Source organism: Pinus tabuliformis, chromosome 4_2 (genome assembly GCF_031772625.1).
Source record: "Pinus tabuliformis cultivar Carrire ecotype Pingquan chromosome 4_2, CPIR1, whole genome shotgun sequence".
Taxonomy (NCBI): domain Eukaryota; kingdom Viridiplantae; phylum Streptophyta; class Pinopsida; order Pinales; family Pinaceae; genus Pinus; species Pinus tabuliformis.
In genome coordinates, this window is record NC_142304.1 from 1,033,247,502 (window position 1) to 1,033,266,079 (window position 18,578).

At 37.8% G+C, this 18,578-nt stretch overlaps 1 protein-coding gene across 1 annotated transcript in view; it reads right to left on the minus strand.

Annotated features, from left to right (window-relative positions):
- Positions 1–13,174: 13,174 nt before the first annotated feature.
- LOC149173143 (1,4-dihydroxy-2-naphthoyl-CoA thioesterase 1-like) overlaps positions 13,175–18,578 on the minus strand; it is a 34,143-nt gene continuing 28,739 nt past the window's right edge. The window contains exon 3 of the mRNA XM_089424510.1: positions 13,175–13,512. Within this exon, the coding sequence (XP_089280636.1) occupies positions 13,336–13,512 (177 nt within the window). The 3' untranslated portion in view covers positions 13,175–13,335. The remainder of the gene's footprint in view (positions 13,513–18,578) is intronic.

An 18,578-nucleotide genomic window follows, 5' to 3' on the forward strand; every position in this document is an offset into this window, starting at 1 on the left:
CCCCATGAGGATATTTGCATTAGAGTATATCAAGCATATTTAAATTCAGATGATGTGAATTTTCTATCAGCCAGGAAGAAAACACAGTTTAAAATCAAAAACCAACTTGGTCCTTTTATCTGCAATAATAGGGAGGCTAGAGAAGAAGCAGAAAAATGTTTACAGGAAATGAAGTTCAGTAACAGTTTCAAATGGTAGTATGACCCTTTAGGTGTCATAAACAAACTAAGACTCAAATTTAAATTGAGCCCTTTTATGCATGAGTCCAGGCTAGAGATTGAAAAATATGCCAACCAGTCAGAGTGGTTGGAAAACACCTTGATAGATATGGAGAAATAGATGGATACTAGTTCCATTTTGCATACTCCAGCCCTACAGGATAGAAGTGCAAAAAGGACTAGGGAAGAAGGTTCTTGCTCAAACAAGGATACAACAGATGACAGATTTGAAATCATGTACAGGAAGAAGCCCAAGCTAAATCCTGTAAATGAGCAAGAAGAGACAGTTGAGACAGTTCAAATCATTGATACAAATACAGTGGTCAGAGAAAGTACAACTCCAACAGTTTCAAAGGAAACTCATCAGCCTTCAACCTCTAATACTCAGATTATTCAAAAGCAACTTAGTATTGAAGTTTCTTCATCCAATAAACTAGTGGATAAAGAAAAATATATAAAGGAGAAGTATAAAGAAATCAAGTTGAGAAATGAGGCATTGAAAGCTAAAACCTATGCCCAGTATTTCAAACAGACTCCTAGTAATCAGAATAGGTTACTTTCAGCTTTTGACATTAAAACAAGTAAAATGCAAATGACCTTTTTGCAGCCTACAATACAACAACCTAAGTCATCAGCAGATTACAACAAGACAAAATTTGAAGTTTTGGCCAAGAATGTTCATCCTATAGATCAGATTGAATTTCATAAGCAAGCAGGAGAAATGATATACTCAACAATGACCAACAAAGCTATGAGTGTACAAAAACTTCAAAATTCTCTAGAGAATATCACAACATAGTTTAAACTAGAGAAGGCATCCTCACAAGCAAAGGATAATAGAATTAAATCACTAGAAGAATTGGTTATTGAGATTGGATATAATCCAAATGACATCAAGGTAGCAAAAAGCTCATAAAAAAAGAAAAATAAAGACATTGCTGCATTGAAGAAGCAACTAAAATTAACTCCTTTTGAACATCCACAGACCAAGGAAGTTCTAGAGAATCAAAGCCAGAAATATGAGATGATGGACCTCATTCTTCAGTTAAATGCTCAGTTAAAAGAAATGGAGAATGAGATGGATAAGTTAGTACAGGAGAAACAGGCCAATGTTGAAGCAGCTACTGCCAATGTTATTCCTACAGTTACTACAGTAGTTCCTTCTACTTTGGCAGACTCACTGGCCACAACAACTCTAGTAGCTACAACACTTCCCACTACATCAGCAACAGGTTCAACAACAACAACAACTCATCTCAGTGATGAAGCAAGTAAACTGATCAAAGCCATGGAAGATATGTCCATCCAAACAAATGAAATAAATAGACTTAAAGAACAAATAAAAAGTCTAGAGGATGAAAAGAAACTGGTTCAAATCATGCATAAAAATGAAACACATAAATCAAACAGGTTGAATGAAAGGATACAAAAATTAGAGAAAGAATTGACATTGAAAGAGTCGCTAGCCCAAGCAAAACAACTTTTATGGGCCAATATCATTGACTCAGTCAATGATATTTCGCCATCTATACAGGTGATATTTAAGCATAATGATTTGGTCAAAGAGGCTGGAGAGGCAATTCAAAGGGTTAGAGCCGAACTTGGGAATAAGCCAGAAGAAGCCTCAAGAATAATCCATTTCCTTAACTCAAAGAACAAGTATGGATTGCAGGAGCTTGGAATAGTTGATAGAACTAAGACCATACTAGGGGTAAAGAAGGTAATCACCAAGAGGAACTTGATGATACAGCTTGAGGAGAAATGCCAGACAATGGAGCTAGCAATAGCTAGGTTTATGGTGAAATTTGATGCTTTGAGGCAAAAGGTTTGCCTAATCCATTGGTGATAAATGACAAGTTGATGCCACATGAAGACTATGATAAGAAAATTATAGAAGTGGCAAAGGAACAAGCCAACAAATCCTCCATGAAAGGGATTCCTACAGGAAAAGTGCTCTATCAGACGTTTGAGAACCTCTTTTACCTCCAACATGAGGTAAAACGTCTCTTTATAAACAAGCCTACTTTTGAAAAGTATACAGAAATTGATGAAATCCATAGAGGAATGGTAAATATTAAATTACCAGATGCAGAGTCTTGGGAAAAGTTGAATGATTTACTATGAAGATGAAAGGTAAAACAGAGCAGTCAAGGGCAACCAAAATAAAACAACAGAGACTAACAGATCAGCTAAGTCAAAGAGTATCAGGTAAAAGACATAGTTTAAAAGTCAAAGGCAGAGTAAAGGGATAGCCAACGTAGAGCAACAACCAAAGAGAGAAAGCAGCAAAAGATCAAAACAACAAACAATAAAAGAGGGACAACTTGCATCCGTTACATATCTGTCTCTATCTTCTTGCATGAAGATATTTCTTTTTCCTTGAATAATTCCTAAAACAATTTAGGATATTTTGTAATAAGTTTTTTGTATAAATACTTCACAACTCAAAGTATTGAGTGTGGATTGTTGAACATTTCTATAGTTATATTGATCTAAAACCTGAGGGTTTATTGTAACATTTTCAAGTCAGTAGACTGGATTGAGTAATAAAGGCATTCATGTGTTGGGCCACTTCAGTGAAGTATCTTTCATTTGTTAAATTGTTATTTTCAAGTATTTCACATGCTTACATGTTTTCCAATTTGAATGAAATAAGTGGAATATTACTACAGAATTTGTTTAAGTACACTCTGCCTTGAACAATTATTCATTTTGATGTTTTCTTTTGATATCCAGAGTAGGGAATTCTTCATTGCTCCCTAGTTTCGATTGACCTCTTTCATTTCCCTCATTATCCGGTTTGAGGAATCCTTAACTGCTCCTTGACCCCGATTGAAAAACCACTTCACCATCCAGCCTAAAAGATCTGAATTTACTTAGCTACCTTTCCCTGTGAACACTATCTTTAGAACTTGATTCAGTCTTGTTTTCTTGACATTTGGACTCCATGGCCCAATGGTAAAAACACACTTATCTATCCATCTGAATTAGTGATTTCGCCACCAAATCAAATCAAGACCCAATCAAGCTTAAATAACTAGCCTAAAATCAATTAACTCAACAAAGTTAAATCATTAAGAGAGAGCCCTCTCTGATCATTAGGAAGGCTAGATCCTGATCTCAAAAATAGGTTTGTGGTTACCTCTATCATTTCTTTAAAAACAACATGACAACCCTAGGAAAATTTTAGAGTGCTAACATGGCACTCTGGGACTCTTTCCCGGCCTTTGGAACTAAGAACATCTCTCCCTCTTAGCAAATCAATCTTGCCTCTAGAGGTTGTTGCGTTGCCCTAATGTCAACCTCTTCTGCCTCTCTACAAATGCACTTGACGGATCTGGAAATCCTCCTCTGGTCTCACTGTCTCTGCCCCTCTCTCACTACTTTAATCTCTGGATCTCTCTTCGGCAACTGACTGTTGCTACTCTGGAAATCGATCTCCTCAGAAATTGAACTACTGAAGTGTCTTCTCCATCACCACATCTACCTCCTCTTATAATCCCCTGTTGGAGCATCAATGGGCAATATTAAAACAAAATCGATGACTAGGATCATCTCTGGATCGATCCGAGTGAGTTTCTAGATGATTCTCACCTTGAATTAATTAATACTAATTAATTAACCATACTCCCTAAGTTTATACTTAGAAAACATTTAAAATCTAGTTAATAATCTAATTAAGTCATTTCTAGGCCCATTTTCCAGAAACACTTTCTGGCTTTTGGAGATCTCATGTATTATAGTCTCTCCATAAAATTTTGTGGCTATAACATATCCGATGCTACAAAAACTAACACTCCCTCTTAGCGAGGAATGTGTTCTAGTGCTACTGCACAACCTGTAGCAACACCCTACCTCTGCATCATCCCTTGTCATGGTGCTAATGTATGGCCATACTGCCCACCAACCACTGCGCAACTCTAATATATGCTGCATTTGTGTTGTTGCTGACCCTGTGGTATTGCTGCCAACACTGCATCTGCATTGAAACTCCCTTTCATTTGTTGTTGCTACAATTGCAATATCTACAACTGAGAATCATCTAAAACACTGAATCAACTGTGATCAGTATAATGTATCTGTCACCCGAGTCTGTGACTGCTACTAGCCTCCGCACTATCCATTGGAGACTCTGTGCTGCTGCTAACTCTGCACTGTGCCAACAAAATTGTTGCCAACTTTGCACTATAGTCCCCAGCATCTGAATGCTACTAGTCTCTGCAACTGCCACTCTAGCATCTGACTGCATCAAATTCACTGATCCATCATGCTACTAAATATTGTGTGTCCCTGTAGCATGGTATTAATCCAAGAGTTGGACTCCTCAAGGACCCTGCCCATCTGTAGCGCTCTGAGAATACAACACCAAGTCACCCCACCTCACTCCTAGAGGTATATCGACAAACATGGAGAAATCTTCCTCCAGCCTGGAGGATAGCCTATTGACCTTTGCTGGAGCTGCCTATTGGTCACGCTTCTCATCCTTGTCCTTCTTCCTCATAGGACACTGGTCACAACAGTGACTAAGCTCACCACATTTGAAGCATTTGACCTTTGACAAGTCCTTCTTCTTCTTCCTCTGCTCCCCCTGTCCATGACTGGGAACCTTAGATACAATGGGCCACTTTCTCCTCCTCCTTCACTTGCTTTTGTCCACTGTTGTTGCCACTGATGGAGCTCTTTAGAAGAGCTCGCCTCAACTCCTCTTGCTGCAAGTCAACCCACATCTTGTCCCCCTCTGGTAACCTATCTTTTCCCAATATGCTTTGGACAAAGACCTATCAATCCTCGGAGACACTGTTGAGTGCCAATCTCACTGGCTGTATAGGATGAGGCGTTGCCCCAACAATTGAAAATTGGTCCCAGACCTTTTGAATCATACCGAGGAAGGGGTCTAAGCCTTCCCCTTTCTGCATCTGGATGAGCCTCAACTTCTCCTCGAGGTACATCCTTTGTTGCTTGGAAGTACCCTGGTACAACGTGGAGAGAACATCGCACATATGTTTGGCATTATATTTGCCAGTTATATGTGAAACAACATGATCCCAAACTCCATCTAGGATCAACCATTTCACCCACGCCATCTCCTTCTTGTACTCTTTTTGTTGATCTGCGTCTTGATAAACGCCACTACTACATCAATATAGGCTTTTAGGCCATATTCATCTAGAAGGAAGAATATCCTTGCCTTCCAGATGACATAGTTGGAAGCTCCATCCAACCTGTCCTGATCACGAAGCCCAACAATGGCCATCTCAACGAACTGTAAAAAAATTCCTCTTTGCTTCTGCTTGGTCGCTACTCAGCTACTCACACTCCCTTATGGAGTGAGAAGATTCGATCACAACTACCACCAATCTGCAAGGAAAATCAAATTTATGAGACTAGAAGTTCCCTCTAGAAAATTTTCCCTCAACTATGTGTGCTTCTCTCTCTTCCACCCTAACGCTAGCTCTGCTCTAGCGAACTGCTGCAAAAACCATTACGTCCAGCTAAAGATCTGCCCAACTAAAAAATCTAAGCTGCTCCCTCTGCCCTTGTAATCACTCGATTTGGTAGGATCGAATTTTTTTGCCCCTCACTCAGAAAAATCGAACCTCCGCAAGTATCTCGACCTCCTAGTAAACTGACTATGCTTCCCTTGGGAATTTTGGTCTACTGCCCACAATGAGCAACATAATTCCTTCTCTTTTCGCCTTTGAGCTCTCTGGTTGATTAACTGCACTCTGATACCATGTGAAAAATCCAATATTGGAATCCTATTGCAACAACTGGAAATTATTCTCCTAATCCTTAATTTTATTTAACAATTTATTTGTTTTTTCCTATGGAAAATACTGAATAAATCACACTGTAATATGCACAAATAAAACTGTAGAAGAATAACGCGTGGGAAGTTGAGAAATGCTAGCACACACACAAAATATGAGACAATTATTTTTAGACAAAAGTCCTCGGAAAAACCCAACTTGGGAAAACCAGTGTAGCAATTGAGGGTTTTATTATTATGCAGCAGTGAGAAATTTCGAGTACAACTGGATGTTGAAATCTGGCAATCCTACAGAGAAAAATACTTGCAAAAATATAGTGAGGAATTTTCCTCACCCCATAGGAAATCTCCTGACATGACTTGCCTTTAGAAATTTGGCCCTCTAATCCTCTGTGTCCGCCTCTGCGCAACATGCTGGACATCTAGCCTCATACTGGTCTTTGATGAAGTCATTCTGCTTTTTGCTGATTGGAAATATGCTTCTCTGACACTCTAGGGCTCCTTCCTGGCCTCTGGAACTAAAAACATCTCTCCCTCTCAACAAATCGATCTTACCACTAGAGGCTACTGCGCCGCCCCAACGTCAGCTTCTCTGTGGCTCTTCTGCCTCTCTACAAATGCACTCGTTTGATCTGGAATTCCTCCTCCAACCTCACAATCTCTGCCCCTCAGTCACTTCTTCGATCTCAGGCTCTCTCTGTGGAAACTGACTGTTGCTACTCTAGAAATCAATCTACTCAGAAATCGAACTGTCGAAGTGTCTTCTCCATCACCACATCGATCTCCTCTTATAATTCTCTATTGGAGCACCAACAACCAATATTAAAACATAATCGATGCCTAGGATCATCTCTAGATCGATCTATGTGAGTTTCTACACGATTCTCGCCTTGAATTAATTAATATTGATTAATTAACCATATTCCCTAAGTTTGGATTTAGGAAATATTTAAAACTGGTTAATAATCTAATTAAGTCATTTCTAGGTGGAATTTTTAGAAACGTTTCTGGGTTTTTGAGATCTCATGTATTCTAGCCTCTCCAAAAAATTTCATGGGTATAACACATCTGATGCTACAAAAACCAATACACCCTCTTAGAGAGGAATGTGTTCTAATTCTACTACATACCTTGTAGCAGCACCTTGTCTATGCATCATCTCCTGTCACACTGCTGATGTCTGGCCATAATTCCCACCAACCATTGCGCAACTCTGATATATGCTGCATCTGTACTGTTGCTGACCCTGTTGTACTGTTGCCAACACTGCATCTAAACTGCAACTCCCTCTCGTCTGTTGCTACTGCAACTGCAACTCCCTCTCATTTGTTGTTGTTGCAACTGCAACATCTGCAACTGAGAATCATTCAAAATATTGAATCAAATATGATCAGTATAATGCATCTGTCACTTGAGTCTCTCACTGCTACTAGCCTCTACAATGTCCACTAAACACTCTACGTTGCTGCTAACTCTGGACTGTGCCAACTGCACTGCTGCCAACTCTACACTGTGGTCCCCAACATCTGACTGCTACTAGTCTTTACAACTGTCACTCTGGCATCTGACTGCATCAAATTTCACTGATCCATACTGCTATTAAATATTGTGGGACCTATAACATGGTACTAATCCAAGAGGTGGACTCCTCAAGGACCCTCACCATTTGTAGTGCTTTGGGGCTACAAGACCAAGTCAGCCCACCTCACTCGTAGAGGTATATCGACAAACATTGCGAAGTCTTCCTCTAGCCTGGAGGACAACCTATCAATCTTTGTTGAAGCTGTCTATTGGTCCTACTTCTCCTCCTTATCCTTCTTCCTAAGAGGACACTAGGTACTATAGTGACCGAGCTCACCACATCTGAAGCATTTGACCTTTGACAAGTCCTTCTTCTTCTTCCTATGCTCCCCCTATCGTTGAGTGGGACCCTTAGATGCGAGGGCCACACTCTTCTCCTCCTTCATGTGCTTCTGTCTGTTGTTGCTGCAACTGATGGATCTCTCTAGAAGAACTCGCCTCAATTCCTCCTACTGCAAGTCAACCCACATCTTGTCCCAATCTGGTAACTTGTCTCTACCCAATATGCTTTGCACAAAGACCTGCCAATCCTCAAAGACACTATTGAGTGCCAATCTCGCTAGCTCTGTAGGTTGAGGTGTTGCCCCAACAACTGACAATTGTTTTCGGACTTGTTGAATCCTACTGAGGAAGGGGTTTATGCCTTCCCCTTTCTGCATCCAGATGAGAATTTTCAAGGAAAATCGAACTTCTGAGACTAGAAGTTCCCCAAGGAAAATTTTCCCTCAACTGTGTGTGCTTCTGTCTCTTCCACCCCTACGATGGCTCTGCTCTAGCGAACTGCTTCAAAAACCACTGCGTCCAGCTAGAGATCTGCCCAACGAAAAAATATGAGTTTCTCCCTCTGCCTTTGGAATCACTAGATCTAGTAGGATCAATTTTTTTTGTCCCTTACTCAGAAAAACAAAAACTCCACAAGTAACTCGACCTCCTGGTAGAATGACCGCACTGCCCTTGGGAAGTTCGACCTGCTGCCCACAATGAGCAACGAAATTCCTTCTCCGTTCTCCTCCGAGCTCTCCGGCTGATCAATTACGCTTTGATACCATGTGAAAATTCCAATACCAGGATCCTATTGCAACAAATGGAAATTATTCTCATAATTATTAAATTTATTTAACAATTTATTTGTTGTTTCTTACGGAAAATACTGAATAAATTACAATGCAATCTACACAAATAAAACTGCAGAGGAATAATGCGTTGGAAACTGAGAAATGATAGCACACACACAAAATATGAGACAATTATTTTTGGACAAAAGTCCCTGGAAAAACCCAACTTAGGAAGATTGATGCAGTAGCTAAGGGTTTTATTGTTAAGCAACAGTGAGAAATTATGGGTACAACAGGATGCTGAAATCTGGCAATCATATAGAGAAAAATATTGGCAAAAACCTAATGAGGAATTTTCCTCACCCTACAGGCAATCTCATGGCACAGCTTGTCTTTAGAATTTCGACCCTTTGATCCTCTACGTCAGCCTCTACACTGCTTTGCGCAACCTGATAGACATCTAGCCTCAGACTGGTCTCTTATGAAGTCGTTCTACCTTCTTCTGACTAGAAAGATGCTTCTTCGGCACTCTATGACTCCTTCCCAACCTCTGGAACTGAAAACGTCTCTCACTCTCAGCAAATCAATCTTGCCTCTAGATGTAGAATTTCCAGAAATGATTTATGGGTTTTAGAGATATCATGTATTCTAGCCTTTCCACAAAATTTCATGGCTAGAACATATTCGATGCTACAAAAACTAACACAACCATCCATGACGATTGAACACCCATACTCAACCCATGATTTTTTAAGGCCTTCCGTCACCCCCTGCATCTTTGTGACCCCTCTATCTAACAATATTGTCCTCAATTTATTGTAACTAGGGGGCTGAAATGATGGATAAACAACAATGACTTTCTTTATCACCTCTTTGTACTAAGGGGAATGGGTGGCATTAAATGATATTCCATTGACAAAGAAGAATTCAACCACTGCATCCTCTGCCTCATTCTTGCATTGCACATTGAACCACTCTGCCACAACAACTTTGCCTTTTTACCTGAACTAGATTTACTGGAACCTAAACCCCCAAATAAATCAGTTGAATCTTTTTCATTGATTTCTCTTTGAGAGTACTCTTCTTCTGTGCTTAATTTTTTTGGTTTTTTGAAGACAATAGAGTTGTCCTCCTCCATCTCTACAATGCCACCTGTGGTAGCCACGTGAAGTTTAGTAAGTTTAATTCTCTTTTCCAATGGACAAGCCCATGCCTTTACTCCATCTCTAGGAATAGCCAAAAGATGATGGTAAACCCTAGTGTAGTTTCCCTTGAAATTATGACCACAAAGGTTGCATACCCACTCCTCTTAACCACCACTATTTTTCTTCTTATTCTTGGTGATTTTTTTGACAATCTAAAGCAAGGGTTTATTTGTGTTGATTAAAACAAAATTTTCTGTTGCCCCTGCTAGTGTGTCACCCTCAGCTTGAGCAATTACTGAAGTATTGTTGTCCATTTGATTTGTTTTTAGAGAAGAGGTCTGAAATTTAAAAATGCAATAAATTTGTTTTAAAATTTTATGAAAAAAATAAAATTAAAAATCTTAGACGATACCATTGGTTAAAAAATTAAGATTGACAACCAAAAACACATTGTTGCTCCAAGTTTCATGCATTGTTGCTCCAAGTTTATTGATAACTCCAAGAAAGAAACTGAAAACTCTGATTAAAAAATAAAAACTCAAAAAATAAAATAAAAAATATCATTTATGCGTTCTAGTGATGATAGAATCCAGATAAAATAAAGTTTAAAATTTTTGCAGCGTTCTAATCGACTCGACCTTTGACTTTTGGCTTGCGTTACTCGTTGCTGGGCATTCCGGATTGTAACCTATAATTGCGTTTAGTTGCTCATTGTTTTCTACTGGGCGTGAAGCTTGCATTTACTTGCTCGCTGCTTGTTGGGCGTGAAGCCGGCATTTACTTTCTCGTTGCTCGCTGTTGGGCATGAAGCCTGCATCCAGTTGGTCGATGTCTGCGTGTGAAGCATGCGTCCAGTTGGTAACCCAACTCTCTTAAGGGATCGTTGTAACCTGCTCGCGACGACCTTGCAATTTCGATAGGTAAGTCAAATGTTTTGTTACTATGTGATGAAGTTAGGTGTGTGCTAGGGTTTTACTTAGTAGGTTAAGTTTACTTTTCTTTATTAACAATTTCATGTTTAATGTTTATAGCATATGGTGATAATTTTAATAATTCTAAAGTTTATAAATTGAATTATATTGGGGGAGGTCCAAACGTCCCCGATTTATCGAGGGACATTTTGGATGTCCCCTAAAGTCCTCGATTTTTTGAGGGATGGCTTGGGGGCGACCATGAAGTCCCTAAGTCCCCGATGGCGTCTCTAGCAAATTTGGAACGTTTGAGATGAGTTGCAAAGTACCTAGATCACCGGAACGAAAGAAACATCATGAATTATGGCGGGGATGGGTCCTCGTGCAACATTATGTGTATTTTTTTATTATATATTTTCATGTAATTAAACATTTCAATTTTCATTTTATAAACAGTCTAAGGTATTCTTTTATGATTGAAAATTGTTTTACTTGAAGCCATTTCAACACATATATATAATATATTTAATATGCGCCGAACATTTCAACACATATATAATATATTTAATATGAGTTGAACATGTCAAGCAAAAAATAAATTTGAATATAGAGAATAACAATCATTACTTCCAACTATGAGAAATAAAGTTGATTAATAATTTATTATATATAAATATAAAACATATCTAATAAAATGGATTAATAATTTACTATATATAAATATAAAATATATATTCCCTATATCTAATTTAAGCATCAAACTATTACACATTGCTTGTTTATATTCAATTCTTCTCCTTATATCGTGTCATATAACCTAGATTATAAAAAAACCATGATTTTATTATTAAAGTAAAATAATTACTTCACACACCAACTATATATTCAAATTTATAGAATGTTGATATATTTTAAGAAGTGCATTCCTTTGCACCATGGAAAGCAATTGCAGAATCCCAAGCATCATAATCAAAATAAACTTAGTACATCTAATTATGTTGATAGGAATAGACTTTCCAAATTTTTTATTTTTTGGAAAAAAAAATTGATTTGTGATCTATAATGATTTTTGAGGCTAATTTTAAGATTAATGTGAGAATATGTATGGTGTAGATTTAATAATGTGAGAATATTCTTTGTTAGATACACAATTTATACGCTGAGATTAAAGATTTTCAAACTGTTTTTCAGTGTCTAACCTCCACTGACATTACAAATTCTAAGGATTACCTTACCTCCACTTCTTAATGGCTATTGACATTTATTAACCATTTAATTTATATAACTATATCAATAATAGGTAAATTATGATCATAACACTTATTAAAATTTACACCCAGTGGGCCTGTGAACTACAATATCATATAAGGTCAAAAGAGTGTTTTCAGCGTGCTAAAATGAGCATAGAATTCTTTCTTCTAAGGTAAACGTATTAGTGTTCCCCTTCCTTCTCCACGGCCAGCTCCTAAAGCCCCCCATCCAGCCATCCAGCAAGCTAACCAGCTAACCAGCCCGCCGATTCTTTCTTGGACCAGCCAGGAGTTGATTCGACCAGCAAGCAGCAGCCGGGTTCGTCTATCAATGCAACGTCTATATTAAATGCACTATTACACAAGAGATCATCCCCATAACCTTTTAATTAAATACATCATTTACGCCAAAGACGTTTTACTGTGAGGTTCTATGAGCTGCTACTGCAGAGATTCATCAGCTTTTACTCAAGAGATTTGATGGCGTATTTCCAAGGTACTTAAGGTTGTGTCGTTACTTACTTCCGATTACTCATAATCTTTGCTATTAATAACTTGCTCATGACGGTTAAGAGAGGTAAAAACCTTAAAACCTAAGTGTTTGCTCATACGAGTATTAAAAGAGCATGCAATAAGTCCAATTATGTTATAATTATTATTCACGGTGATTTATCCATTTTCCACATTTTTTGTTTGTTAAGATTTTTGCTTTTTGAATGCTTTCAGATGGGGATATAGAGAATTCATAACTTCTTTACAGCATATAGTGTGCCTCAAAATTATGTTATAGTTTAATATATTTATAATTACAATGATAGTCATATTAAACCATACAAGTTGAATCCATAGATACACAAATTAGAAATAAACTCAATAATGATTAAAAACAGATCAACAAGGGTTATATAAAAATTTATATATTACAGATGGTCCCAGACAACCATACATCAGAGGGTCTCTTCAATTGATCAATGACTAGATTGCACTCGATCGCACTGGGTGTTCGTTTGCACTGTCATGTGCAAATACTAGTTTATATATGAAAAGATCATCCCCACAAGCATTTAATATATATATATATATATATATATATAATCCAATTTTGAGGTCATAGCCAAGCCACATACCGAATTGGTGTATTAGACCCTTTCTTTGTGGGACAAGGGACATACTCTACCCTCTTGTTTTGAAGCTGTGACTTCTTAGGAACAAACACATGCTCTTAACCACTAAACCCACTCAAGTATATAACAAATGCAGTTAATGAATGGAGTTTGAACAAGATTCAGGGCAAATAAAGACACGGAAGCATACTCTGTAAGACTTAACAGAATGCCATGACCATTAAAATTTGTTTCATACAACCATACTTATGAAGCACTGTCAAAATTTGTATAGGATGCATCTAAAGTTTAGAGGGAATCTTTTTGGCACCCTGAGACTTCGCAGCAGGATTAGAGGACAACACAGAAGCTGTTAACTTTGATACAGCGATTAATCCTGGCTCTGATGTTTTGGAAGACCCTTGCTTTGGTAGATTATTGTGTGAACTCTTTGCCGATATAAGCTTCACCTCCCAGACCTGTTTCACAACAATCAGTTGCATTAAATCCAGACTAGTTTTTAAGTGCTATTGCTAAGATAAAGTTGCTGTCAAACAACGCCACCAATATAATATCCAAATAAAGAACAGAATAATTCAATCACTCAATTATTTCTTGAGGATAAGCTGTGAGGTGCAGGACCAGACAGCAAGAGCTCCTTAGCCCCAACATTTTGCTTCATATGGTGGTCACTAGTTTGGCAAAAGTACTTTTGGGAAAGCAGCAGTCGTGGTCATATCTGAGAATTTCAAAGCTGAAGTTATATGTCGATGTGTGTAAGCTTTTCATGTTTTTACATTTCCATTATGCAGCATATAGAAAGTTCGGGAAAGGCTCTCCTCTGTAAGGGAGCACTTTTGTAGTAGCTGTGGATTAAATATGTCGAGAATACCAGCTTTCTTTGAGGAAGTTGCTGCATTAGATATATTTAGGATGTGACAGTTCTTACCAACAGTTTCGCATTTGGCCATTATATATGCAAAACGAACATAAGGCCGAAACTTTTAGAAGCCCCGAGAAAAGTGCAATTCATGTTTTCTCTGTATCACTACTTATGCATACAATTCCCAATTTATCTGGTCAATCCCTTCTACAGAGTAAGTCCAATTGTAAATCCATCCCTGGATCTATCAAGCACAGAGAGGGATCAACAAGGAACTAAGGCTCAAACCTCTCAGTTATTGAAAGATTCAGGCCTAGTTTATTTTATCATTTTGTATATATTCTTGCGGTCTTAACGCACTATGAAATGACTCTTTTTTGTTGTTCAGATTAACAGGAGGGAAAATCAGCATTTTTGGCCTGAAATCCAGCAGTAATCATTTTGGATGGATGGGAATGCAAATATCAGGTGTTAACTTGGACAATTCTGGCGTAGTAGAGGTATTCCAAGGTGCTGGACCCATTTCTGCATTAAAAAACTACATTTTCATCAATCCTAAATTGCAATTTCAGCAATGGTTGTCTGGTAGGATTCTGGTGATGGCAAATGGGAAAAGGTCAAATGCGTGCAGTGTTTAGCTGCCTTGTATATTTTTACATTTTTGGAATTAAGGGTTGGCTGGCTTATTTTTTATTTTATTTTTCACATCATTAATCACAGTTTTTTCATTTTGGTTTATAAGTTCTACAAGGATGTGACACATCTCATGCATAGTGGGCTGTAGGGTGCACTTAGCTTCTCATAGTGCAATATTTCTCTTGTCCCATATGTGTGATTTGCCACAAAGGGGGAGACAATGAAACATACTTTTTGAATTGTACAATGGCCTTGGGTTTCTATTATTGGAATACAGCAGAATTCTCATTTCTTTTTGTGGGTCTATTAATGTGGAGAGGTGCCATTCTTCGAAACAATTGGATAATGATGTAGCACAGTAGAGAAAAGTGGAATACTAGATGACTCATAGATCTTCCTTTATTATGGAAAATGAGTTATAGAGCTACCGCTAGTGCGGAGTCTACCTAGCTTATCAAGGGAAAATACCAGCTTTTAAAGCTGGCCTAGATGATAAGGTGACAACTAGGTTTGGTTATCTCCGATGAGATACTGACACATGAGAGTTCGGTGGTAAGGCTGTCAAAGGTACGTTGAGGGATTTAGTATTAGAATATATATGCCATTTTACCATTTTCTGACATTTTGAATGTAGCTCTTCTTCCAATTCCAATAGCAAGTAGTTTCAGAACCAAACTCCATTTTGATTTCACTATTTTAGGTGTCACAGTTTTGAGAAATGGATTATAAGTCATGACATTAGATTCAGTCACTAATGGCATTATTAGCATTCTCTGCAGTTAAAGGGCACCTATAGAGGTAGCAAGTGTATTTTGGATAGTGATAGTGTCATATGGTAGATGATGTTGTGGCATACGAGAAAAACAACTTCAAATAGAAACATCGGTAGTATTCTGGGCAAGCAGGAGATGTCTTATGTCTCACATACTGTCAAAAGTAAGGAGAATTGGCTGGCAGGCAGCCAATGCACTATTTAGATATTCCATTTTAGTCCCAACGACTTGCCACATTAAGTGAAGAACAAGCAGATGCTGTGGATATAATGCTTACTCAGATAAAACTAGTTTATAGACAAAAAATATTGAGATAAAATTCAGGAAGGTGATGGGCGTGTTAGTTAAATTTAAGTTGCTCCCATATCTATCTGCAGATTTATACTAGCAGGAAGAAAGTGGAATTCTGAAATTTACAGTAAAATCAATAATTGGACGGCCGGAACTAGTATGGCTAGTAACAACTGAATTCCTGAGTATCACCCCCCTCCTGTGTGAGTAATCACTTAAAACAGACAGATCTCATAACAAAATTATCCTGAAGACTTAGTAGTTCAGCTGACTTAAACTATAAATAACTACTGACAACCGAGATGAAAAGGAGGATTTAACTCTGCTCATAAGAATCACTCCTCGTGAGATTAGATTCAAAAAATGTACAACCCACCCAGGATAGGAGATTTTGCTCTAAAAACGCTAATTGAAAGTTGAAACTCAGAAAGTGCTTCATGTCCCTAATGGGAAATATTATTTACTGTTTGAAATTTCAAATAAATCTGGCATGTAACTAAAGTTCCAAATTGTATTCTACGAGGGATTGCAGTGATAAAGTATATAAAAGAAAGTATAAACTAAACAGATCAACGATCAGATTGGTATCCTCAGGGAACAGGTGTACAGGAATGGATGAAGAAGCATGTTTGATTGAAAAGGTTAGTAATCCAAGGCCTTATGAGCCATTGTTGGTCTTTTACTCCCATAATTTAATAAGGGGTGTTGGAGACAAGAAAAGTGAAATTTCAATTTATCTGGTAGCAATGGAGCTAACAAAGTAATTGCATTTCATGCCTAGATCGATAGCTATTGCATCACATGCAAATTTTATGACAGCGAAGCTGGGCAAGATTTTGCATCAAGGAAAACAAGGTGTATTCGACATCCCAGCATGAATGTGTAACATTTATAAGCCAAAATGAAGAAAAGTTGAGGTCCATAGTGTAAGAATAATCCAACCCCGAATCCATACTGTTATATATGTATGTATGTATTTTTTTCCATGATAAATATCTTTATATTTCATATGAGGAATATACATGTTTCGGTCCTCAAGATACTATTCAGACAACAAGACTCGGAGCCATTACAAGAAATACTCAGTATGAGCTCAACATGTCACATGTTGAATTGAACTCGGGTGGGGAGGATAACAACATTTTCTCCCAATCACCTAAGCTAAACATAATTGATATATATATATATATATATATATAGAGAGAGAGAGAGAGAGAGAGAGAGAGAGAAATCTATCATAGATCTATCTTAACTGTGGATGTCTTAAGTACTGAGAGGCTAATGCCTCAGTTTCTTTTTGATGTCTCTCAGTGTTAAATAGATCTGGGGTTGAGATGGATCTATGCTATTTTAGTCACTTATAAAGACAAACATGAAAACACCAAAACTGTTGTTTCTGAACCTTCATCACATTTTATAATTCTGTAGTTGAAACTGAGGTGTAAGCCTCTCAGTGCTTTAATAGATCCAGGGTTATGACGGATCCATGCTAGTTTAGTCACTTATATAGATGAGCATAAAAAGCTCCAAAACTGTTGCTTTGGAACCCTAAATCATATGTTACAGTCCTGTAGTTGAACGCAGTGGTTTTGGAGCCCATGTCAAACATTTCCAAAGAAGATTGAAGCGGTTAATTGCCCATCCACAGATTCTACAAGTAAAACTAAGCTAGGGTCGTTTTACGTAGGCCAGAGTTAACGCTGTGAAGTACTCAGTGTACCCTGCTCACAAGGCAAGCTGCACAAATTGGAGAACTATTCAGTTGCATAACAGAGAAGTAGGTTTATAAAATACAGACTCAAAATGTGAAAAATGACAGTAATATTTGAAAATATTATTACTCAGCCAAATATGTACGGTCTAATGGGTTCTTACAAGGTTCACTAGTAGCCCCAACTCTCTACTTGACTAATCTCCATGTAGTGCACGCATTGCAAATAGGGGTACAATATCTTTTGCTTGTCAGTGATCCAAGAAAATAGGAAATTAGAAATAGTTCTCAAACTGGAATCCTAATAGATGACCTCCTTCAGAATCTTAGCTATTAATTTAGACCTGGTCAAAATCAGAAGCCACCTGTAGGTATATTTTAATTTTTAATGCATATCATAAAACCTCAGTTGACCTTAGAATAGTTTTCTGGGCCTAGCTTCCATTGTCAAGAATCATCTATATCATGAAACCCTAACTAATTTAAACCCTAATAGGTCTAAATTTATGACTAGACCAAAGCCTTGGATCACTATCTCAATGCCTAACTGATAAGAAGAGGAGCCAATATTCTTGTTATGTCCTGAAAAAGCATGTTTATTTTGCATTTTCATGGGCTTTGTTGTCTCCCCAAGCACAGCAAGGGATTCTTGGAGTCTAGTGGTGGTTACAGGTTGCAATGAGAGATTTGGTGGCTATGCACCATGTTCTATCATGTCCAAGCACTTTTCATCATCCATGGAATAACAAGGGTGTAGGGGGAGTATGGTTTGCTTGATGGAGGATTCATTTGAAGGCACATTTCTTCATAAGATTCCATGTGGGCACACGACACATTTGGCCTAAGATTATGTGGATGGAGGATGTGAGCAAGTCAAACCATAAAAGATGAACACCATACCTCAAGAGGTGCCCAAGGCATGATTTATGACAAGGTAACGGTCAAACACATATTTGGAGACAAGCTTTTTGCATGAGGGGATGCCATGTGGCCTTATTGACATGATCAAACCCCCAAAATGAAGGCGTTTTGCTTATGGAGAAGACAGGTAGCATTGTGGACTTGTTTTAATCACTCAAAAGGAAAAAGTGAGCACTCCACTCTAGGATGATTCTAAGGCCTCCTAAAAAATATTATTTTATGAATTAGGGTTTGATTTCAAAGATATAAATAGAGGAGAGGATTTATTTTCTAAAGACATGGTTGGAAGGTAGGGGTTACTTCCATTAGTTAAATATCTTTAGGAGGATT